This window comes from Mus caroli, unplaced genomic scaffold, assembly GCF_978045245.1.
Source record: "Mus caroli unplaced genomic scaffold, Mus_caroli_1 scaffold_19, whole genome shotgun sequence".
Classification (NCBI taxonomy): domain Eukaryota; kingdom Metazoa; phylum Chordata; class Mammalia; order Rodentia; family Muridae; genus Mus; species Mus caroli.
The window spans coordinates 42,827,650-42,852,306 of NW_028227274.1; the positions used below are offsets into that span (position 1 = coordinate 42,827,650).

The window sequence follows — 24,657 nt, forward strand, 5'->3', positions numbered from 1 at the left end:
GTCATATAGAGCATTTCCTCTTACTTTTTGGAAGGGACTAGGTCAGTGCTACTGTGAGATGCCCAGCATATTGGGCTTGGCTTTTTCCAGGTTACATCATTCAATCTTATATTCTGTTGATTCTCTGTGAATTAATAGTTAGCCCTCATGGTTTGATTATGTCCCTTATTTTTGCATATACTCTGTTTATTCTCTTTAATAGTTAACTCTCATGGTTTGATTATATCCCTTGTTTTTGCAAGAGTGTTTTTAGATGGTATTAGAAAAACCTTACACTGAAATCAGAATATATTGTCTGATTGTACCACAGAGTACACGCTATACATTTTTTTAAATTAAAAAAAAAAACCTTGAATGATATATTTATGGTATTTATAGAATTTTAGAAGAATCTTTCTCTTTTCTTTTTTTTTTTTTTTCTGAGACAGGGTTTCTCTGTATAGCCTGGCTGTCCTGGAACTCACTTTGTAGACCAGGCTGGCCTCAAACTCAGAAATCCGCCTGCCTCTGCCTCCCAAGTGCTGGGATTAAAGGTGTATGCCATCACGCCTGGAGAATTTTAGAAGAATCTTAGACTTCATCTAAGATAACCTCCTATTTATTTTTTTCAAAATTCAACTTATTATTTTTATATAGCATTCAAACCATAGCAATTACCAAATGTAGTTTTTTCATGTAAATCTGGAATGTAAAAAGAAAACAATTAACATAACCTTTTAATTTCACAAATAACTTAAAGCTAAGAGACATATGCAGGATTATTCTAGTGAGTTGTACAGTTATTGTTGTTCTAATATATAGATCCCTGTCTGCTCTGGTCCAGTATTCTTCCAGTGTTCGCACAGTATCATTTTTAGTTGTGTTTTATACAATACCATTTCTGATTTTTCAGAATGTGATTTACTTCAGATTTTAAACATACCCTATAGTCTGTGGGGTTTGGGGGAAGGGTGAGTTTGGGGTCTATGTGTGTGCACGCATGCATGCGCACGCGTGTGCAAATATCAGAAATTGAAGTCGGCAGCCTAGTTCTGAGATTATAGGCATGCTGCTGAACCTAGCTTTCTTTTTACCAGGGATAGAATTCAGGTCCTTATGATTGCATGGTGTATCAGTTTCTTTTATGATGTCATGATATAATGCTTGACAAAATATTGATACATGACAAAATGCTTAATAAAATATTGATAAAATACTTGACAAAAGGCAGCTTGCCCATCCTGTAGGAGAACACATGGCAACAGGGAGGAAAGGCCTGGCAGGTGTGGAAACAGGAACAGGAAATTAGCTGAGCACATTTCATCACAGAACAAGTAGTGGAGTGAGGCAGTAAAGCCTTGGAGCATGCCTCCCGTGGCTTCCTTTTTCCAGTAAGGCCCCAGCTGCTCCTGAACAGGATTACCAGCCGGGTACCAGTGGTCAAATGTAAGAGCCAACAATGATGCTTTCCATTCAAACCACTGCATACAATAAGCACTTTACTGACTGAGCTGACTGTCCACCCCTCCGCTCTTTCTTATTTCTGAATTTATATTTCGTTTATGTATTCATTGATGCTGGAGATCAGACCCAGAGCCTGAGGCAGTGCTATATCACTAAGCAACACTCCTAGCCCATTTTTAATGTGTTTGTTCTTTTTGATAAATAATAGAAAAATGAATTTTCTTTAAAAGTGTTCCATACATTGTATGTCATTGGGTTTTTGGGTGTAAATAGCATTCTCTTTGTATTAAAAACTTATATATAACTGACCTGTGCTTCTTCTTGCTCAAGAGTACTGATGAAATCTCCATCTCCAGCCTTACATCCACCTCAGAAGTACAAAGATAGAGGAATTTTACATCCTAAGCGGAGCACCGATGACCGGTCAGATCAATCATCTGTGAAATCCACAGACAGCAGCAGTTACCCAAGTCCTTGTGCCAGCCCCTCTCCTCCATCCTCAGGGAAGGTAGGGCAGCCACAGTCTGTGTAAGGAGCAGGGTTGCAGCATGTCTCACAGATGTGGTTATACAGAATTATAAGCAGTGTACCTGTGTAACTGGCCTGAATTCTAAATACTAATGCTATATTTTAATCTAACTGATTATTTATTGATGGCATATATGATGCAGCCTATTTTTTTCTTCTTTATATCACTAGAAGTTTTTAGTTAAAAGAAGAATATTACCTTGATATTAATTTTGTTTTATAATTCTTTCAAGTGTTTTCTGTGGTTCAATGATTATTTTAAATACATAAAATAAAAATTATAACACAAAATATAAAAGACAGAAAATTTTGATCTAGAATTGGAAACTGTGATATGAATAATTTCACATGTTCAAATGTGTTTCTTATTACTTATGGTACTGATATGTGAACAAGAGTATGATTGTAAGTTCTTTAGTTGTGTTTTGATGAACAATGTCTGCTGAACACTTGCTAAATAAGAAGAAAGAGCATTTTTTATTCTTAGGTTCTATTTTGTGTGTGTGTGTGTGTGGGGGGGTGTATTTTAAACTGTTTTACTAAGGTATACTCTGTTCAAAAAAAAAAAAAGTTTATGGGCTATTGAGATGACTTAGTGGGTGAAAGGGCTTTCTGCCAATCCTTGTGACTTGAGTTTGATTTCTGGAACCTGATGGCTAAGAGAGAGAGTGGAGTCCCACAAGTTGTCTCTCGATTTTTACATGAATGTACTTGGCATGAGCATACCCCTCCACACACACACAAGTAAATATAGGTAATAGAAAAAATTATCAGTTTAAACTGAAATGCTATATAACTCTATTGATACCATAGTTGATACCAACATTTCTATTACCTCAGTACTCCAGTAATCACTACTCATTTTCTTAAATATCTTGTAAGTAGAATCGTGCTTCTGTGTCTAGTTTATTTTACTTAATGCAGTGCTTTTCATCTATACTGTTGAATGTAACAATTACACTTTTCTCTGAGTAGTATTTTATTGTATGGACATACTATAATTTGGAGGGTTTTTTTGTTTGTTTATTTGGTTTTTACCCATGTTATCAGTTGATGTGGGCATTCAAGTTATTTTACATTGCATTTTTACTAAAGGTGCCATAATATTTGAGTGCAGCCTTTGTATGTAGAGGTTGTTGTTTTGTTTTAATTTGGGGTTGAATACCTAGGAGTGGAGCTGTAGGCTGCATAATAAGTGCATGCTTAGCTTTATAAGAAACTCCTCCACTGCTTTTCAGAATGCCTGAACTAAGTAACAATTTTTGCAACAATCTTTAAGTATTTTCTTTGTTCCATATTGACCACCTTTTTCTTTGACAGTTAATCATTCTGCCTTTTCCAGGTGTGTAGTAACATTGAGCATCACTTGTACTCACATGCCATTCTGTGTGTGCCCCTGGGGAATTATCTATTCAAACTTTTGTTCATTTTATGCTGTCTTTATTGGTTATCTTTCTTAAAATTAAAGTTGTAAGAACTTTCTACATATCTGCGATATTTGTTTTAGCATGCTTTGTAGCTTTTCTTTTCTAACCTACAATTTGCTTCTATAACCTTCTTTTGAAGATCGGCTATTTATACCATTGTTTTTCTGTTTTGAGACAGAGTCTCACTGTATAGTCCTGGCCGGCCTTCAACTTGCTGTTAGGGCAAGGTTGTCCTTGATCTCACAGAGATCAGACTGCTAGTATTGGGGTTTAAGTCATGTGTTATGCTCATCTGTTTCTAGTTTTTATTGACTCTTTTTTCTCATTTTTTTCTTACAATTTATGTATTTTGTGTACTGAGAAATTTTTGGATAATCCAAAATAACAAAAATATTCAATTTCTTTCCATGAAATTTACAATTAGAGCTCTTACATTTAGATATGTGATACTATTTCAAGTTAATTCATATGATATGGATGGGAGGGTTTTTATTATTATTTATACAATTAATCTAGCATAATTTTTCCAAAAGGATCACCCTCCTCTTAAATTACTTCGGCAAATTTGTTATATTTGAATCATAAATATCTTATCTTTTTATTTGACTCTACCAAGTCTCATTGATAATTATTTTTCTTTTGTCAGTCATACACTGACTTGAATATGTAGACTGTGAGACTTACAGTCAGTTTGTCTTTGTTTTCTGACCTGTTACTTTTCCTCCTGAATAGCTGTGATTGTGTCTTTATGACTTCTGTTGACAAAGGTAATACTGATTTTTGTTGTCAGTGTTGTTCATGTTAATCATGTATTATTCAGTACTCTTTTTTTCTTGTGTTACTTCTGTAGAGGTTTGAAACCAGGTGTAATGGTTTGAATGAGAAAACAATTATGTCTTACAGTTCAAAGGATTCGTCCATTATGGTGAAGAGCATAGTGGCGAGCAGGGAGACATGGTAGCTAGAAGTTCTACATCTAGGTCCCCAACTAGCAGACAGAGATACTGGCTTGATCTTTTGAAACCCCAAAGCCCACCTTCAGTGTGACATACTTCCTCCACTAAATCCACACCTGCTCCAACAATACCACACTTTCTAATCTCTTTCAGGTGGCACCACTTCCTAATGACTAAGCATTCAAATGCATGAGCCTAATGGGGGCCATTCATATTCCAACCACCATAGGAATTCACATATACCAGCCTTTTGTATATTGCTGGATTTGATTTTATTGAATCAAAGTGTCTGTCGTAAGGGATTGTTGCTATAAATGTTGTTTATAAGAAATACTATTCAGTACTTTTTTTCCTTGTGTTACTTTTGTAGAGTTTCGAAACAAGATGTAGTGGTTAGAATGAGCATGAACCCCCACAGGATCATATATTTGAATGTCTACTGATCTGTGAAGAGACACCATGACCAATGCAACTCTTAAACAAGAAGCCATTTAACTGGGAACTTGCTTACAATTTCAGAAGATTTAGTCCATTACAGTCTTGGTGGGGAATGTGATGGCACTGGGATAGTAGCTGAGAATATTCTATCCTGAACCAAAGATCCTGGCATGGCTGGGTTTTGTTGTTGTTGTTTTTAAACTTTAGAGTCCATCCCCAGTGACACATTTCCTCCAACAAGGCCACACCTTCTAATACAGCTAATCCTTCTCAAACAGTCTACCAATGGGTGACTAGGCACTCAAATATATGAGCCTAGGGGGGGTAATTCTCATTCAAACCATTACATCTTGTTTTAAAACTCTACAAGAAAAAAAAAAAAGGAATACTGAATAATATCCCTCATGAAAAACACTAACAACAAAAATCCCTTACCACAGAATTGGTATTATTTTCTCCTTATGCTTGTGGTAGAAGTTACTAGTAAAGACATTTTGAAATTTAATTTTTAAGAATTTCATATATTCTACCTCTCAAACTCTCCACTCCTATAACTCCTATGACCACATCACTTCCTCTCAAATTCATGATCTCTTCTTCTATAATTATTGTTACACATATATACATATATACCTACATACACATACCCTATTATGATAGAGTTGACCCACATGGCATTGAATAACCTATCAGGGTCTTTGACCATGTGAAAACTGATCTTTCTTTATTCAGCAGCTATTGATTGCCTGTAGAACTCTATCTAGAGGCAAGGCCTTTCAAAATTATCCCCCTTTCACATAGTCATGTTAGTTTGTACTTTCCTTATTCATATCTTGGTTAAGTAACCATATTTTTGAGACTTCATGGGTATATTAGATTCTCTATCATGTATATAAGATGCCCTCTTCTGGTGCATTTGAAGTCAGCTAAAGTGTATTTATGTATAGTAATAAATAAATCTTTTTTTTTTTAAATAAAAAAGCTGGGTGTGGTGGCGCACGCCTTTGATCCCAGCACTTGGGAGGCAGAGGCAGGCAGATTTCTGAGTTCAAGGACAGCCTGGTCTACAGAGTGAGCTCCAGGACAGCCAGGGCTGCACTGAGAAACCCTATCTTGAAAAACCAAAGGGGGAGGGGGAGATAATATCTAGCAACAGGCACCCTTGTCTGTATTAAGAATTATGGTTTCTAAACTATGGGAATATATTTTTGTTTTAATCCTAGGTGTGGGGATATGGAGTGCCTTCGCAGCATGTGACTATGATTTGTCTAATGCTCTAGCAGGGGTATGGTTATGCCAGTTCAAGATAGTTTCCGTGAGTGTGTGATGTTTGGAATTCTGAGGACTTTTCAGAGGCTATATAAATGCTAGAACCTTAATAGAAGGGGCTGGTTGGGCAGTTGGTGGTTGGATGCTGTTGGTTGTGGTTTGTTATGGTTTGTTAAGTAGTTGTGTGTGAAGAGACAAAAAGAAGAAATTAGATATCCTCACAAAGAAAATCAAACTTGTTCCAAGGAACTCAACCCCTACTCACCAGGAAAGTTGCTCCCTTTCCCCTCTAACCTTGTTTTCTCTCCTACCTAGTATTACGGAGTTGATAGGGTGGAAGAGGAGAGGTAGAGAAGGGTGAAAGAAAAAAGAGCCTACGAAGTAGCCAAAGCTCTGACTACTGGTTCCCTGTTGCTCTTAGAATATTTCTGCCCCTTCTTCAGTGATGTTCCTTGAGCTTTACATATAGGGGTTTGTTACAGTATCTTTTATTCTCCTGATTTGTCATCTTGGAGGCTTACTGGTGAATAAGCTCACCCTCTGTAGTTCTTTCTGAGCTCTGACTGGCTGGTTCAACTCAGCTGTTATGACACAAACTCCTCTCCAAGCTTTACTGATTCAAACTGGCTTTTCTCCATTTCTCCTGAATTACTCTGCTTGGCCTCAAACTAACTCTAGCAATCTGTTCTGATCTTCTGGTTTTTTCTCATTCTCTGACTCATTCTATCTTCACCCATATCTAACTTGTTCTCTTCCTGCAATCTGTCTGTCTCATAAAACTGCCTCCTTTCTTTCTGCACTGATCTCAAGTAGCCTCTCTTTTCTCTCTGTTGTTGTGAGAGCTCTGCTATAACCAAAAAGTTTTTTCTCCCAGTAAATAACAGTCTTGGAGTTCGCTGTGTGATCAAATACCCTGCAATAGGGGTTGCATTGTATATATACCATTTAGGGCTGGGTCTCCTACAGTTAGTTATTCTTTGCATTTTGACCAGTTGTGGGTTTCTACAAAAGCCTTTGACTGATCCAAAAAGTTACTTTGATGTGGGATGAGTACTGCCTTTATTTGTGGGTGTAAAGGATAAGTGTTTAGATCACAGGAACTATTGATGGGAGGTTTACTGTCATTTTCATTTCTTAGTATATAATATATTTTTTCCTTTAGCTGTGTTTAGAATTTTCTTTTTAATCATTGTTTTTGAGGAACTGGATTTTGATATTGCTTCCTATGATTCTTTTTTTCAATTTGTTTATCAGTAATTTCCATCTGTTTTTTTTTAAACCTAAGAATATTATTTCTTCACACTATTTCTCATATCTACCCTTTCTTCCTTTGCTGGAGCTCTTGCTAGGTATCTCTGTGTGTATCTCTATCTGTGTATGTGGATATAACGTTACTCAGTATTTCAGAGTTCTTTTTTATTTTCTTTCTAATCCTTTCTCCCTCTTAGCTTAATTTTAGGTAATTCTATTGTATCTCCTCTGTGGAAATTTGGTCACTATTCTTTCCATCCCCATGTTCCCAGAAATAACACTCAAAATATATTTAAAATACCTTGGCCATATAGCTATATTCTTCTCTGCTTAGATCATAACATAAAATAACACATTTATTTTAATCTACATTCTTCCTTGTAGCTGGCTACTTGTGCTAAGGTACCGTAAATCTGTCTCATCACATCTTCTAGGGAAAATCTCCTGCATCTGGCACTATCTCAGAATTCTTTCTACCTCCTGGATGTTACACATCCATTTCCCACTTAAGCCATAGACCATCAGATAATTATTGACAGGTGCCAGATATATAGAGAGACAAGATATTCTCTCTTCACTCTTCTGTCAATGATATCTTTATTTTGAGAGGGTAAACCATTCATTTTTTGCGATGTCATTATTTGCAGTTATTATTTTATGTCTCAAGGTTCCCCTTGTATCTTTAATATCACCTGCTATTTAAAATAACACTTTTATGGTGTTTATGTTTTCCTTTATCTTCTAAAACATGATTCCCACAATTTAAAATAGCTATTTTACCATTCTTGTCTACTGTCTCCGAAACCTGCTATGTGAGTCTGCTTGTATTGATTGTTTTTTTCCTGGTTATAGATCTTATCCTTTATTTTCTTTGTATTTCTTATAAATTTGGCTGCTAGATTTTCGTGTGTGTGTGTTCCTTTAAATATGCTAGATTGTCTTCTACTATCTAGGTTAACTAACAATTAGTTTAATACTTTTTTAACTTTTAAAAAATTTATTTGTATGTGTTCATGTGCATGTACATACATGCTTGTGCACGTGTGTACTCATGCCAAGGCAACTGTATGGAAGTCAGAAGACAACCTTCAGGAGTCAGTTCTCTTCTTCCATCATGGGCTCCAGGGATCAAACTTATGTTACCATGTTTTCTTGGCAAGCACTTTTCGCTTGTTGAACTACCTTGTCAGTTTAGTTCTTTTGAGGTTTAATTAAAAAAAAAAGTGCTACAGTAGGTACTGAGAAATTTTTATTCTGCTACTAGTTTCTTTTTAGCACTAGGGCTTGACTCTCCTAAGGGCAAGTGCACTATGTATTACAAGGTATCTGCTCTGGCTGAGCATACCGAGTATTCCCAGCCACTTGTGAGATGTGGGAGATACTTAGCTTGCTGTTTTCCTTCTAGTCTTGGCCTTCTCAGCACATTTTGTCTGAACTATTGATTAGGTCTGTGCCTAGCCACTCAGTTTTGGGGATTCTTCTGCAGTTTCTTTGGAACTCTTTGTGCAACTCTTTTTGCATTGTTGTACCCATTATAGTCACGATGGTGTCTAAGCTTTAGTCTCTACAACTCAGAGAGATTTCCAGACTGTTCCATTTTGTCATCTTAAAATTGTCTTAAAACAGTGAACTGGAATAATTGTGGGTTTATTTTCAGAATTGGAAGTTTCATAAAACATTTTATGAAAATTCATTCTAGGTGTAAATTAGAATTAATAATAAAGTTACTTTCTTGGTACAAAGCACTTTAGATGCTTCGGAAAGAAGTTCTTCTTTTTGGCTTTTTAATTAAGCCATGAAAAGGGTTAATTTGCATTTGTTGGATTTGGTAACATTTGTTTATCAAGATGTTATTTATGAGAGCCTGTTGTCTTCGAAAGGTCAAATTACCTTTCAAGAACTTATGCATTCTTTCATAGGGCTCAAAATCTCCTTCACCAAGACCAAACATGCCTATTCGTTACTTCATAATGAAGAGTAGCAATCTGAGAAACCTTGAAATTTCTCAACAGAAGGGTATCTGGTCTACAACCCCTAGTAATGAGCGGAAGCTAAATCGAGCGTTTTGGGAGAGCAGCATGGTTTACTTGGTATTTTCTGTTCAAGGATCTGGACATTTCCAGGTGAGCCATCCTGAATCAATAAAATGGGCTTTGTTTTGCCTGAGGTTACATTCTCAAGATCAGAGAAAAAACCAAAACCAAAGATTAGCTTTCCATTGTATTTGGGTCCAATAAAATTGCCTGTAGTGGGATTGGTGGTGAGGTGTGTTTCACATTTCTGCAAGGGGGCAATAGGACTCACTAGGATGTTCCCAGATGAGTAGTTCTTCCCTCTGACGGAAACTTTGCATCTGGTAGCAGATTAAATGCAAGAACCTTTGCCTTTATAAAATGTTTATGTGGATTGGAAATGTTATTAACAAAAAGACCGTGATTCTTTTTAGAAAAAAATTGAAGTTATGTTATTATTATATGGGTGTTTTGCCTGCACATCAGTCTGTGCACCACGTGCATGCAGTGTCTGGGGATATCAGAAGAGGAGGGAGTCAGATCCCCTGGAACTGGAGTTACAAGTGGTCATGAGCCACCACATGGGTGCTGGAAGAGCAGCTAGCCCTCTTAACCATTGAGCCAATGTTATCTCTGAGACAGTTTCTTAACATTAATTTGAATTTATGTATATCTAAACTTGCATACTATTAAGTTATTTCATAGTTGTGGTATTTATAAATAAAATTACAGGTTTGCTAATTGTATTTGTATATAATAAATGCTGACTTACAACTGTTGATACATTACAAAGAAACTGTTAATATTTGAAATTACATTAGCCTAGAATTGATTTATCTTCCAAATTTTGATAAAGCAGCTCTTATAGTTCTTGATAAATTTGCATTATTTTAATATTGTACCATTTCTTTAAAATTATTTAAAAATTATAATTAACTCTATCAGATAAATAGAGCTATTTTAATGTCTTCTTTCATCCTTTCCCTCATTTTTATACAGGGATTTTCTAGGATGTCTTCTGAGATAGGAAGGGAAAAGAGCCAAGACTGGGGGTCAGCTGGACTAGGTGGAGTATTTAAAGTGGAGTGGATACGCAAAGAAAGCCTTCCCTTTCAGTTTGCACACCATTTACTCAATCCTTGGAATGACAACAAGAAAGTACAGATAAGCAGAGATGGGCAGGTATATACAGGCATCTTACATTTTTTTCTTTCAACTTTGTTTTTGTTGTTGCTGTTGTTACTGCTCAAAGTGGAAATATATAAATATAGATTGTAGATACCATTATGCATATGAGCAATGTGGTTTTGGTTTATAAAAAACATAAACGTGTGCTTCCACATGTCTTAGATATTAACATTTTGCTAAATTTTGTTTCTTGTCATATGAAATCTTTCATAAGTCACTTCAGGGGGTTTTGTTGTCTAATGACACATGTGACCAAACAGATTACCATCCTGCAGTCATTTGAAATCAAACTGACAGCACTGTCAGCTTCCTTGTTGGTTAGGCACATTATATAAATATTTTATATTTTAGTGGCTTGCTTTATTTTAGGCTCCTTTGCACCAATGATGCTGCCTCTGTACATTTACATTAGTAGCATGAGAGTGAACAGATAGTGCCAAAATGCTATGATGGCTGCATCTTGGAATCTATTCTTACAAACAGTACCATGAGCTCTTGGTCCCAGTTTACATGCAAGGAAGCATATTCCACAGTTAGCTTTACCAAAATTACATTCAAATAATTTATTTGAAGCATTGTGACTTACTTCAAACTGCCCTGGGGGGGAGTTGAGTTCTTTCTATGTACTTACTCTGTAGAGGTATCATACATGCCACAGGAGGACAAACAACAAACAAACCAAAAAATGTGGCCTTCTTTTTATTCATGTTCTGATAATTTACTAATTTTGATTTAAAGTTAAATAATTCCTGAGGTAAGATTAGGTAGTCACTTAAGATGCTTTATTTTGGGGAGAAAGCCTCATCTTAATATTCTAGGTTTCAAACATTTAGAAGTTCAAATTGAGTGTTCTTGTTGAATTTCCACTTAAAATAAAATTTATTGTTTCCATCTAGACAGAATTCAGAGATTACAAGGAAATCTTTTGCCAGTTCATTATAAAAAGTGTGGTATTTTCACATAAGGTAGAATTCTACATTTAAATGTTAACTCTATAAAAGCAGAGAATTAGAAATAGTATTACCATTTAATATTAACAGATCTGACTTTGTAAAGGTCAAATTTATTTTGCCTTTTTGTCTACATATATTTTTACTAATTGAAAAAAAAATCAGCCCAGATTTTTTTTTTTAATGCTTATTTTCTCTTTTGAATTGTCTAGGAGCTAGAACCTCAGGTCGGGGAACAGTTGCTCCAGTTATGGGAACGTCTTCCATTGGGAGAAAAAACAACTTGTGATTGACATTCAGGTCATACACTATTTGGGTTAAGCACTACTCCCAGTCTTTGTTATCTTTAGGATGACTTTCAGATTGTTTACTTTTTTTTTTTAACTTTTTCAGAACTCCTGGCTATGGAAGAGCGTTATACCTGTTGTAGCTACAGAATGCACTGATTTTCTGAAAACCTTGATGAAGTGTTGTATGCCATGAGTGGATTTGAGGCATAGAGTATTCCTTCAGAATCATCATCTTCATATAGAGGAAAAGATAATTTAAATTTTTCTAGTGGTTTTAAGGAAATTATTATATAATGTTTGTTAATTATCTGTTTCAGATGAACAAAATAGCAATTTTGGTATTTGATACAACAGCACTTAATTTAATTTAATTTGAATGTAAACATTTCTTTAAAATATTCAGTTAATGACTGTTGATGCCAAATTCTTTTTTTTTTTTTTTTTTGCTCTTTCCAGACAGGGTTTCTTTCTTTGTTTAGCCTTAACTGTCCAGGAACTAGCTCTGTAAGACCGGGCTGACCTCAAACGCACAGATACCTGCCTATTTCTGCCTCCTGAATGCTGGAATTAAAGGCTTGCACCACCTCTGCCTGAGGTACCAAACTCTTATTGTTGGCTTTTTGGTTGTGAGCCTATCCTTTAATGACTGAGCCATCTCTCCAGCCCTACTGTTGACTTTTTAATTCAGGAAAGGCATAAATATATCAGTACATCTAAGAACCATTCTAGAAGAGTCGGCTCTTAGGTTTATCATTAAAAAAACAACCAACACACTAAAAATTTAAATTATCTCTTACAGAACTTGTATACATAAGGGCTATTCATTGTTATTTTTAGCCTGAAATATAGTAAAAAACAGAAGTGCTATTTTTCTCTGATTACAGAATGAGATAAAAATCTCAAGAAAGATAATTTCTCTCGACTTTTGATGAGATCAGTGCTTAATTTCATTCCTAGTCCTGTCTCTCTTAACCTTATGTAAAATATACCCATTCTTTTTTTGCTTCCCATGAAGCAACCTTCACATAACTATTACTATTATGACCTCTTTGTTTTGCTACAAGAACTCAATTTAAAATAACAAAAATTTATGGAAATTAATACAAGTTTTAAAAAATGCTCAGCGGTTATTGATAGTTTGGTTGCTGTATATCTTTGAAACTAAAGCTCACACAACCCATAATTCTTCATGTCTTTTTCCATTATTTTTTAATCTTTTTCTCTCACCTATTGTATGTAAATGGGGCATTAATTTTTCTAAGTCTGTGTTAATGCTAAGTCTCATGTCTCTTTACCATCACAGAGTTACTTTCTTTTATGCTTTTACCACCATTGCTTACAGGTTTTCTTTGAGACTCTTTGAAGATAAAGTAGAAGTGCAGGACAAAACATCAGACATATCTTTGCTACTGAGCTCTAAATTGAGCAGGCTTGATAGTACTTTTCATAGCATTTGAAAATTAATTTAATTTAAAGATGAAAAGAAAACAAATGTCTGGTTCAGTATTTGAGGGCAAAGATGTAGAAAATCATGGATTGGCATGAAGTCTTGAGAACTCTTCTTTCTCTGTGAAAATGTATTAATGCATTGTTTAAAGATATCAGCTATAACTTTTGCCTGTATTAGAAATTGTGATATATATATATGTATATATGTGTATATATACATATATATATACACATACACACACACACATATATATATATGATATATGAATGCATATATGTATACACACACTCACACACTCATTCATACACTTTGAAGCTGATCCAGAGTGAATTATGCTTCATTTATGTGTATTACATTTCTTTTGAAACTTACAATTTTCCTGATAATGTATACTTTTTAAAGGTATATATGTAGAGGTTTTCAGAATTCTAAATTTGGAAGAACTTTTAAAGAAATAAAATTTGTTTAAATGTTCCTTGTTTTGTAATATCTAGCCTTGTAAATAAATGATGGGTTTGTTGGTAGAGTGGATATAATTTGAATATAATAAAAATACTGTTGAATAAATGAATTTTAAATATACTTATCAAATGAAATACTATGAAGTTATTCAGATCTTGTGCACCATATCCTTTCACCCTCCCATGTAGCAACACTTTGAATTCCTTATAATTACAGTCATTATGGGTTTTTTGTTTGTTTGTTTGTTTGAAACTTGCATTAGATACTTTTCTGATATAAGACCTCAATCCGCAGGAGAATCAGGGTCCTGGTACAAATGGGCAGAGAGTTGGCTAAAAAGTAACAGATGCAAACACAAGGGAGTGTTGTATCTGAAGCTAATTTCTCAAAGCGAGCATCAGGCTTATATCAGAAGGAGACAAGGAAGTTAAAGTCATCTAAGGTACATTGAAGTTATCTGATGCAAAACAATTTTTACAACAAAACAGAGGAATGCATACATAAAAGCTAACAGGAACCAACTGGGATAAAAATTAGTGTTAACTACTGGAATCAAAAGCAGCCCTACCAAATGCAAAGCAAAACAACCTTGAAATTCCATCTCACACCAGTCAGAATGGCTAAGATCAAAAATTTAGGTCACAGGAGATGCTGGCAAGGATGTGGAGAAAGAGGAACACTCCTCTATTGCTGGTGGGATTGCAAGCTTGTACAACCACTCTGGAAGTCAGTCTGGCGGTTCCTCAGAAAATTGGACATAATACTACTGGATGATCCAGCAATACCTCTCCTGGGCATATACCCAGAAGATGTTCCAACTGGTAATAAGGACACATGCTCCACTATGTTCATAGCAGCCTTATTTATTATAGTCAGAAGCTAAAAAGAACCCAGATGTCCCTCAACAGAGGAATGGATACAGAAAGTGTGGTACATTTACACAGCTATAAAAAAACCATGAATTTATGAAATTCTTGGGCAAATGGATGTATCTGGATATCATCCTGAGTGAGGTAACCCAATCACAAAAGAAGTCACTAGATATGCACTCACTGGTAAGTGGATATTAGCCCAGAAACTTAGAATACTCAAGATACAATTTGCAAAACAAAATCAAGAAGAACGAAGACCAACATACTTCATTCCTCCTTAGTATAGGGAACAAAATACCCATGAAAGGAGTTACACAGACAAAGTTTGGAGTTAAGACGAAAGGATGGACTATCCAGAGAGTACCCTACCTGGGGGTCCATCAAACACAGACACTATTGCACATGCCAGCAAGATTTTGCTGAAAGGATCCTGATATAGCTGTCTCTCTGAGACCCTGTGAGGCTATGCCAGTGCCTGGCAAATACAGAAGTGGATGCTCACAGTCACCTATTGGATGGAACACAGGGCCCCCAATGGAGAAGCTAGAGAAAGCACCCAAGGAGCTGAAGGGGTCTGCAACCCGATAGGTGGAACAACAATATGAACTAATCAGTACCCCCAGAGCTCATGTCTCTAGCTGCATATGTAGCAGAAGATGGCCTAGTTTGCCATCATTGGGAAGAGAGGCCCCCAGGTCTTGCAGTCTTTATATGCCCCAGGACAGGGGAAAGCCAGGGCCAACAAGTGGGAGTGGGTGGGGAGGGGAACAGGGCGGGGGGGGGTGGTGGAGGGTGTAGGGAACTTCCAGGATAGCATTTGAAATGTAAATAAAAAAATATCTAATAAAATAAAATAAAAATATTCAAAAAAATAAAAAAGCAGCCCTACCTAAGGTCAGCTTAATCTTATAAGCCAGGGACAAGGGCTTCATGCCCTTGCCATAGTTCCAATTCTAGTCTATTTTATAATTCCCCCCTAGGCCATTGTAAATTCCTGTGTGTGGAAGTGACTCTGCTGTTGTTCTAAGTATGCAATGTAGACCAGCCCTGAGATTACAAGCTCTATTCTAGTAGAATGTAATGCCTGATTTCTATCACTGTCTATCAACACTGGAGGCATTTTCATCTGAATGAGTAACATTCTTACAAAGATAAGCCCAAGATTGGCTCAACAATTTCCTAGGATATTGGAACACTGGTGAAGGCTAATCTATATGTCAAAATCAATCCTTGGAGGCACTTATAATAAAACAATATTAAAGGAGAGCACACAGATCCGTTCACTGACTAAAGCAAGGACAGATTTGGAGCATTTGTTTTACAGGATGCCACGGTTCCAGGAGACGAAGTTTCCATGAACTTTTCACCTCAGGACTGCATCCAAGCTTTTGGGCCTATCACTACTGGAGTGGGTGTGGCAACTAAGGTATCTGTAACTAATAATATTTTCTGAGATATCAATGCATTTCAATTACCTTGAAGAATAACCATACACATGTCAGTAACCCTCTTTCAATGGCAAAATGCCAAGTATTTAGTATAAAACCTTTAAAATACTTTAGCATAAAATTGGTTGACAATTCACTATTTGAAAGTAGAGATTTATACCATATTTAAACTTTTTGAATATTGGAAAGAAGAGTACCTTGTCTTCAAATGCTAGTAATTTTCCACCTAGCAAACATGAAGTACTTGCTGTATGCCAGGTACCACTTTCCCATATCTTTGATGAAAATGATACTTGAGAAACCTGATATCCATCAGTCCTATCATTTTTGAGAGAATTTTAAAATTTGTTATTATTAATTCACTGGGAGCAGTTAATGACCCTTTATTGATATTTATTTATTTTATAATAGCATACTAAGGTACATCAGCTAGAGTTCTTGCTGTTTAAGAAAAACTTATATGCTTGAATATGGCAACTTTGTTTTGTGTAGCATAACACAATTGAGTCAGTGTAGATTGTGCTAAAGCATATGAAGAGGATGGTTACTGAAAATGTAATTGTTAAACTTTCTCTTTTTAAACTTTTTACTTATGTGTCTCTGTATCATGTGTGTGGAGGTGTCTGTGGAGTCCAGAGGAAGATATTAAATTTGGAGTTACAGGCAGTTGTGAGGTACCCAAGTGAGGATGTGGGAACCAGATTATGGTCCTCAGGAAAATCAGGAAGTGGTTTTGGCCTCAGCCATTTCTATAGTCCCTATATTTGAGTTCCTTTAAGAACATATAGATTTTGTAAAATAATTAGGGAAGATAGTTAAAACTATAGCAATAAGTTGGAATAGAGCAAAGTATTTTTCAGAGTTTATACCTTATAGTAACTACCTGCTAAAATACCAGGCAAGAATTTTAGGTGAAATGGGTTTGGTTTTTGTTTGTTTGTTTGTTTGTTTGTTTGTTTGTTTCTTTCTTTCTTTCTTTCTTTGTTTGTTTTTTAAAAAAAGCTGAGAAATATTAAAGCTAGAAAAAATTGAACTTTATGTGAGGATAAAGATACCTGTTAAAAAGAAAGCTGCAGGGTCGGATTGATCTATCAGTAGTTCTGTAGTAGGGCTCCTCAAGAACTTGCAAGTTTAGTAAATGTCTCAGACATTTTTAATTTAAATAAACTATTTTGTTGAAGCAGGTCACTACAACCAAAGATACTATTTTGAATGTATGCTTTAAAGTTTGTATGACACCAGCCTGAAATATTCGTATTAACTAATCTTGTACAGCAAAGCATCACAAATGTGATTAGAATACTAAAAAGTATAATTTAACGAAGTACTGACTTTGATATGAAAAATAACTTGGTACATCAGAAAAGAACTTTGTATTTTAATTATGCCAATACAAAGTGTGAAAACAGCAAATTGTTTAAAGTTTCTCACCTCGAAACTTGTACCTGAACAGAATGGAAATAGTATTTTCAACATCTCTCACAGGATCATTGGAAGGATCAAATGACAGATTTATAAAACTATAAATACACCAGCCTACCTCCACCCCTAGGAATTCTGCCTTTTGTTGCAGACCCTGGGTTGTCCTGTTCTTTGTCATTGCTTCTTTCAGTCTTGTCTTCTAACCACCTCCATTCCTTTCTGATACTCACTGCTCCACAAAAACCATCTTTTCCAGGGATCCACAGCCATCACACTTGACTAGGACCCATAGAGGGCCGTAGCAACCAAAGAATGAAACACCAATTTAACAAAGCAAGATGGAATATCTATGCCAAGAAAAACTTAAGATGTCATAACTCCAGGTGCCTAGAGAATACTGCAAAAACACAAACATTAACAACCAAGACAGCAAGCTACATCCAGAAGCCAGCAACTATTTTGCAATAGGCCCTGAGAAAAGCAATTTAGTTTCTAAAGCAGAAGAGGACTCCAAAATAGTATTAAAGAATGTGTTCAAGAACCTTAAAAGTTTATGCACAAATGCCTTACTAGAGAATGTCAAAACAATTGAATGAAATAACGATAACATTTCAAGCCATGGAAGGAGAATTTAACAAAGTAAAGAAAACTCAAACTGAAATAAAACTGGAAACAAAAAATTTAGATGCCAAACAAAAACCTCAGCTAGCCAATTAAAAGACTTGAAAGGGAAAATTTCAGATCTTGACAATAAGGTGGAGAAATGGAAAGCTCATTCAAAGAAAATGTTACCTCAAAAAGCAAAACAAAACAAACCCTCTAGGCACAAAACATTCAGGAAATCTGAAATAACACACATACACACACAAAAACCAAACCTATGAATAATAGAAATAGAATAAATAAAGGTCAAAAACTCAGTATTTTTTAACAAAACTAAATGAAAACTTTCCCAATCTAAAAGGGTACCTGTGAAGATAAAAGAATCATACAGAACAGCAAGTAGGACCAGAAAAGAATGTCCTAGGATATATAATCAAAGCACTAAACGTACAAAACAGAGATTGTGAAAAACTCCAAGGGGAAAAGACTTTGTCAGAAGCCTTTTAGAATAACAACTGACTTCTCCATGGAGACTAAAAGCCCTAAGGTCCTGGATGAGTATTCAACAAGCTCTGAGAGACCCCAGATGCCAGTCCAGACTTTTATGGCAGCAAAACTATCACAATTAACAGAAAAATAAACTTCACAAAACACAAAATTTAAGTATTTTCTATCCAATCCTCTACAGAAGGCACTAGGATGAGAACTTGAGTCTGAAGAGGTTAACTACACCCAAGAGGACACAAAGAATGAATAAAACTAGAACAGTAAATCAAGGGGGGGTTGGTCACATACCACAAAAATTTACAGGAATCATCAAAGACATCACTTGAAGATTATGAAAGGGTATTCTAAGAAAATGAACCCAAAAAGTAAATGTGTATAACTATGTTCATATTCAATAAAATAGTTTTCAAAAAATAAAATAGTTTTCAAAACTAATCTGAAGAGATAGGGACTTTGCATACCCATTACAGAAAAGATCCACCAAGAGGATAGAATTCTAAGCATGCACCAAATGCAAAGACACCCTAGTTCATAAAAGAAACACTACTACAACTAAAATCACATACTGTCCCTCCTCCAGTGTTGGTGGATGACTTCAGTTACCACTATTTCACAAATAGGTCACTAAGACAAAAACTGAACAGTTAAATATGTAACAAACAGACCTAACAGACATCTATACAACATTACATCCAAATATTAAAGCACATACTTTCCAGCAGCTCATTGACCACATATTACACATAAAGCAAGTCTCAATAGACACAAGAGAATTGAAATATCACTGCATCCTTTATAACCACCATGGATTAAGACTGGATATCAACAACAGATATAGCAGGAAGTATATAAACTCATTACTGAATGAAAATTAGATTAAGCAGGGTGATGGTGGCGCACGCCTTTAATCCCAGCACTTGGGAGGCAGAGGCAGGCGGATTTATGAGTTCGAGGCCAGCCTGGTCTACAGAGTTGAGTTCCAGGACAGCCAGGGCTATATTGTCTCGAAAAACAAAACAAAACAAATTAGATTAAGACAGAGATCAAAAAGAAAGTTAAAAGCTTGTTAAAGTTGAATAAAAATAAAGATTGAACACAGCAAAAATTATGACACATTGAAGATAGCTATAAAATACAAGTTTATTAGCACTAAGTGCCAACAAAACAAAACAAAACAAAAACAAAAACTAGAGCTTATATTAGTAACTGACAGACATGCCTGAAAGCTCTAGAAAAACAAGAAGAAATAATACTCAAAAAGAATACATGAAGCAAAATAATCAAACTCAAGGTTGAAGTCAGTGAAACAAAACAAAACAATACAAAGGAACCTCAGCCCAGCCAGATCTCTCACTTATTTCCTCCATGGTCTAAGGCCCTTCCCAACTCACCCAGCCTATCAAACCTACCACATCTGGATTTGGACTTTGTTCAGCTGCTTCTATCTGTGCTGCATCAAAAGTCTAGACTTTTACCAATGCCTTCTGTATCTGTCACAACTCCTAGGTCCCTCCCATACAACATACAACCTCTCCAAGCAGCCAGATCTCCCATCTTTTTCCAGGGTCTAGACCTGTGAGTCTCCTTGATGTAAACCGATCAAATCTGGCTCTAGTCTCATATTCAATGCTCTTTGGCCTTGTCTTTCCACCCCTCCCTTTTCTGTATCCAACCTCACAGTCCTGTAAGCTCTATTCCCAGAATCTAGGCTTAGACTAGGAAGTACATCCCATATACCAGCCAGGTTTCCTCTTTCCACCTGACTTTATTTCACTGAAGTCATTTCCAACCCACTCACACATCCTCTCTTGGACCTACCTGCATAATTTATATCAACCTTAAAACAAAAGTCCACATGTCCAAATTTCATTGCAAACTACAAATAATAGGAAAGACCAAGCTGATATCTTCTCTAAATCTTACCAGTCCTGTCAAAATATTTGCCAATGAAACTAACTAGTTGAACCCTAGGACACAAAATTAAAAAGAACAACCATAAATTTCAACAAAGAATTTAAGGAAATTGAAGAAGACACAAAGAAATAGCTCAGAGAATTCAAAGAAGACACAAACAGATCAATAACATCAATGAGAAAGACCTTAAGGAAAGTAAGTGCCAGAGAACAGAATTCAATAAGGAGATCAAAACACTAAAGAGGAACCAGGCTGTAATGAAGATGAAATTGAAAAATAAATACAACAATTCAACCACAAAAACTCAAAAGAAAAGCTGTACAAACAGAATGAAAAAGGAGAGTTCCATTAAGGCTTGAAAATAAAGTAAGAGCCTTCTAATCCACACTTTTCTACCTGCAAGAGCAGATCCACACCCCATCAGCCCACAGCTCTGCCTGCTACCCAGGAGACCCACTCCCATCTAGGACACCCAGGTGAGATACTGACACTCCAATCCCCCACCTTCTGGGACTCCAGCCAGCCCTTCTGTTGTGAGCTCTGCCCCATCCTCTCATAGCTCCATCTTCCTTCCAGTCTATACATCTACCTGTAAATGTGGATCTGCATTCCACTCCCTAAACTACAGCTCTGCCTGCCTCCCAGAAGGCCTGCTCCCACCAAGAACACCCAGGACAACCAATTTCATCTTCTGGTCCACATCTCTATCTACAATTGAGGATTTGCACTCCACAAATCTACGTGTGTTTTGGGAAGTCTGCTGCCATCTGGGAAAACCAGTCCCAGTAGCTTGTTACTCCCAAGGACAACTGGGACAGGCTACATCAAAGACAACCAGATAGCTAAAGGTAGGTACCAGAAAACAACAACCAAAAGCCAGTGAAATATGGCACCATAAGAACCCAGCTCTCCCTCTACAGCAAGCCCTGGATATCCTAACACACCTGAAGAGCAAGACTATGACCTTAAATCTCATCTTATGAAGATGATAGAGGTCTTTAAAGAGGAAATGAATAAATCCTTTAAAGGAAAACATGAACATAAAAGCCCTTACAGAGGAAATAAATCCCTTAAAGAAATATAGGAAAATATAAACAGCTGAAGGAAATGAATAAAACTTTGCAAGACACAAAAATGGAACTAGAAGCAATAAAGAAAACACAAATGAAGGCAACCCCAGAGATGAAAAGAGAAAATGAACTACAGATACAAACATTACTAACAGAAAAGAAGAGATGGGAAAGAAAGCATCTCAAACATAGAAGATACCATAGAAGATATGGATTTATTGGTTAAAGAAAATCCCAAGTGTAAAAAGTTCCCAACTGAAAAACATGCAGGAAATTTGGACACAATGAAAAGACCAAACCTAAGAATATTAGGAATAGAAGACAATGGAGATTCCCAGCTCAAAGGGCCAGAAAACATCTTCAACAAAATCATAGAGGAAAATTTCTCTATCCTAAAGAAAGAGATGGTGATAAAGGTACAAGAAACTTACAGAACACCAAAAAGATTGGACCACAGTGCCACAGACTGGGCTCAGTGGGTCCTCCTCAATCCGTGTGAATCAGAGTCTTGGACAGATGGGCATAGAGTCGGCGGGAGTGGGTGACAAAGAGACACAACATGAGAGAGTGTGTTGAATCTGAATGTAATGTCCAAATGAAAACTGGACTTTTTTATAGAGAAGAAAAAACATTGAAAAGCCAGGCGGACACGTCCTCTAAGTTACAGTGACACAAAACAAAAGGAATGCATACATAAAAAATGGCAGGGACCAGTCTTCCTTTATCACTTAGAATGGAGCCAGGTGTAATGCTAGTCTATTGTTAAACCCACCACCAGGGGTTCTTAGTAAATACTTGTTCCTTTGGGCCTAGTGAAGAAACCTGTCCCAGGGGAATTCCCTTCCACTAACTCTTTCATAGTTAACCCACCGATTTGCTAGGCCATTGTGTATTCCCTTGTTTGGGTGAGATTCGTCTATTGTCCTAAGTAATCACTATGCAGACTAGCCCTGAGCTATTCTAGTTCTGTTCTTAATGCCTAATTAGTTTCACTGTCTCTACTAGAAATGAATTTGAATGTTACTGAATAGATAACATTCTTACTGAATTCCTACTGAATTCCAAGCTGGTCAGCTTCAAGGATTTTCTAGGACATTGGAACACTGCTGGAGGCTTACCTATGTCAAAAAAATCAATCCTTAAAGGTACTTATAATAAAACAATACTGAAAGAGAGCATACATCAGACTAACTCGGGGCCAAGGTTTGAGTATATGGGCTATGAAAATGCCAAGGTTCCAGGAGGCGTAGTTTCCTTGAAACTCCTCACCTCATGGCTTCCTTCAGGCCTTTCGACCCGACAGGCAGACTTCACTGGAGTGGGCATAGCACCACAAAAGAAAATTTTCCCAACACATAGTAATCAAAATTATAAATGTACAGAACAAAGAAAGGATATTAATGCTGCAAGGAAGAAAAGCCAAGAAACATACAGAGGCAGACCTATCAGAATTACACCTGACTTCTCAACAGAGTCCATGAAAGCCAGAAGATCCTGGATAGATGTCTTGAAGACCCTAAGACAACAGATGTCAGCCCAGACTACTATATAGCAAAATTTTCAATCACCATAGATGAAGCCACCAACATATTCCATGACCAAACCAAAATTAAACAATATTTTTCTACTAACCCAGTCCTACAGAGATACTAGAAGGGAAGCATCAACACAAGCAGAGTAGCTACCCAAGATATTAATCATCTCACAGCAAAACTAAAAGAAGATAATCACAGTACCAACACCAACACCAAAATAACAAGAACTAACAACCACTGGTCATTAATATCTCTCAACATCAATGGACTCAATTCACCAATAAAAAGACACAGACCAACAGACTGAATACATAAACAGCATCCATCATAATGTTTCATACCAGAAACACCCTTTAGCAACCAAGGTAAATATTACCTCAGAGCAAAGGACTCAAAAATGGTTTTCCAAGCAAACAGAACCAAGAAACAAGCTGGAATAGCCATTCTAATATCCAATAAAATAGACTTTCAACAAAAGGAAATCAAAAATGATGGGGAAGGAAACTTCATACTCATCAAAGGAAAACCCACCAAGATATCTTGATGAAAAGACCAAACCTAAAAATTAAAGTCTCCCAACCAAAAATGCCCAGAACCAGATGGTTTTAGGACAGATTTCTACTAGACATTCAAAGAGGAACTAATACCAATACTCCACAAAATAGAAACAGAAGGAACACTGTCAAATTCATTCTATGAGGCCACAGTCACCCTGATACCCAAACCACAAAAAGACTCAACAAAGAGACTTTCAGACCAATTTCACTAAATGAACATCAGTGCAAAGATATGCAATAAAATTCTCATCAACCAAATCCAAGAACGAATAAAAAAAACTTCATCGTAATCAAATAGGCTTCATCTCAGAGATGCAGGGATGGTTTGCCATATGAAAATCCATGAGACAACCGACCACCTTCCTGGTCAGAGCACAGGTGTCCGCCTGGCCCGAGAGGCTTCTGCCTCAGGTTCCGAGGGAGCCACCTTGGTTCTGGGACTCCGCGGAAAGTAGTCTCACACAGGTGAGAGTGTGGACTATTGAAACAACGGCTTCTGTGACAGGCCAAAGCAACACAGCTTCTGGGAAAGATCCTGTTTTGGGCCTTCACCTTCAGCCAGGAGGAGGTCCAAACACCAGATAACTGTGCACCTTCCCTAAAAGAGGAGACTTTGCCTGCAGAGACTGCCCTGACCACTGAAACTCAGAGGAGAGAGCTAGTCTCCCAGGTCTGCTCATAGAGGGTAACAAAATCACCAGAGGAACAATCTCTAAACAGAGACAACTATAACAACTAACTCCAGAGATTACCAGATGGCGAAAGGTAAACGTAAGAATCTTACTAACAGAAACCAAGACCACTCACCATCATCAGAACCCACCACTCCCACTTGGGCCAGTCCAGGGCACCCCAACACACCTGAAAAGCTAGACCTGGATTTAAAAGCATATCTCATGATGATAGTAGAGGACATCAAGAGGGACTTAAATAACTCACTTAAAGAAATACAGGAGAACACTGCTAAACAAGTAGAAGACATTAAAGAGGAAACACAAAAATCCCTCAAAGAATTGCAGGAAAACACAACCAAACAGGTAATGGAATTGAATAAAACCATCCAAG

The 24,657-nt window shown here is 36.6% G+C and overlaps 1 protein-coding gene across 1 annotated transcript in view; it reads left to right on the top strand.

Moving 5' to 3' along the window:
- Positions 1-12,191, top strand: part of Ythdc2 (YTH N6-methyladenosine RNA binding protein C2) — a 53,981-nt gene extending 41,790 nt beyond the window's left edge. The window contains exons 26-30 of the mRNA XM_021150592.3: positions 1,774-1,951; positions 9,232-9,435; positions 10,324-10,506; positions 11,675-11,762; positions 11,856-12,191. Of these exons, the coding sequence (XP_021006251.1) occupies positions 1,774-1,951; positions 9,232-9,435; positions 10,324-10,506; positions 11,675-11,755 (646 nt within the window). The 3' untranslated portion in view covers positions 11,756-11,762; positions 11,856-12,191. The remainder of the gene's footprint in view (positions 1-1,773; positions 1,952-9,231; positions 9,436-10,323; positions 10,507-11,674; positions 11,763-11,855) is intronic.
- Positions 12,192-24,657: the final 12,466 nt, after the last annotated feature.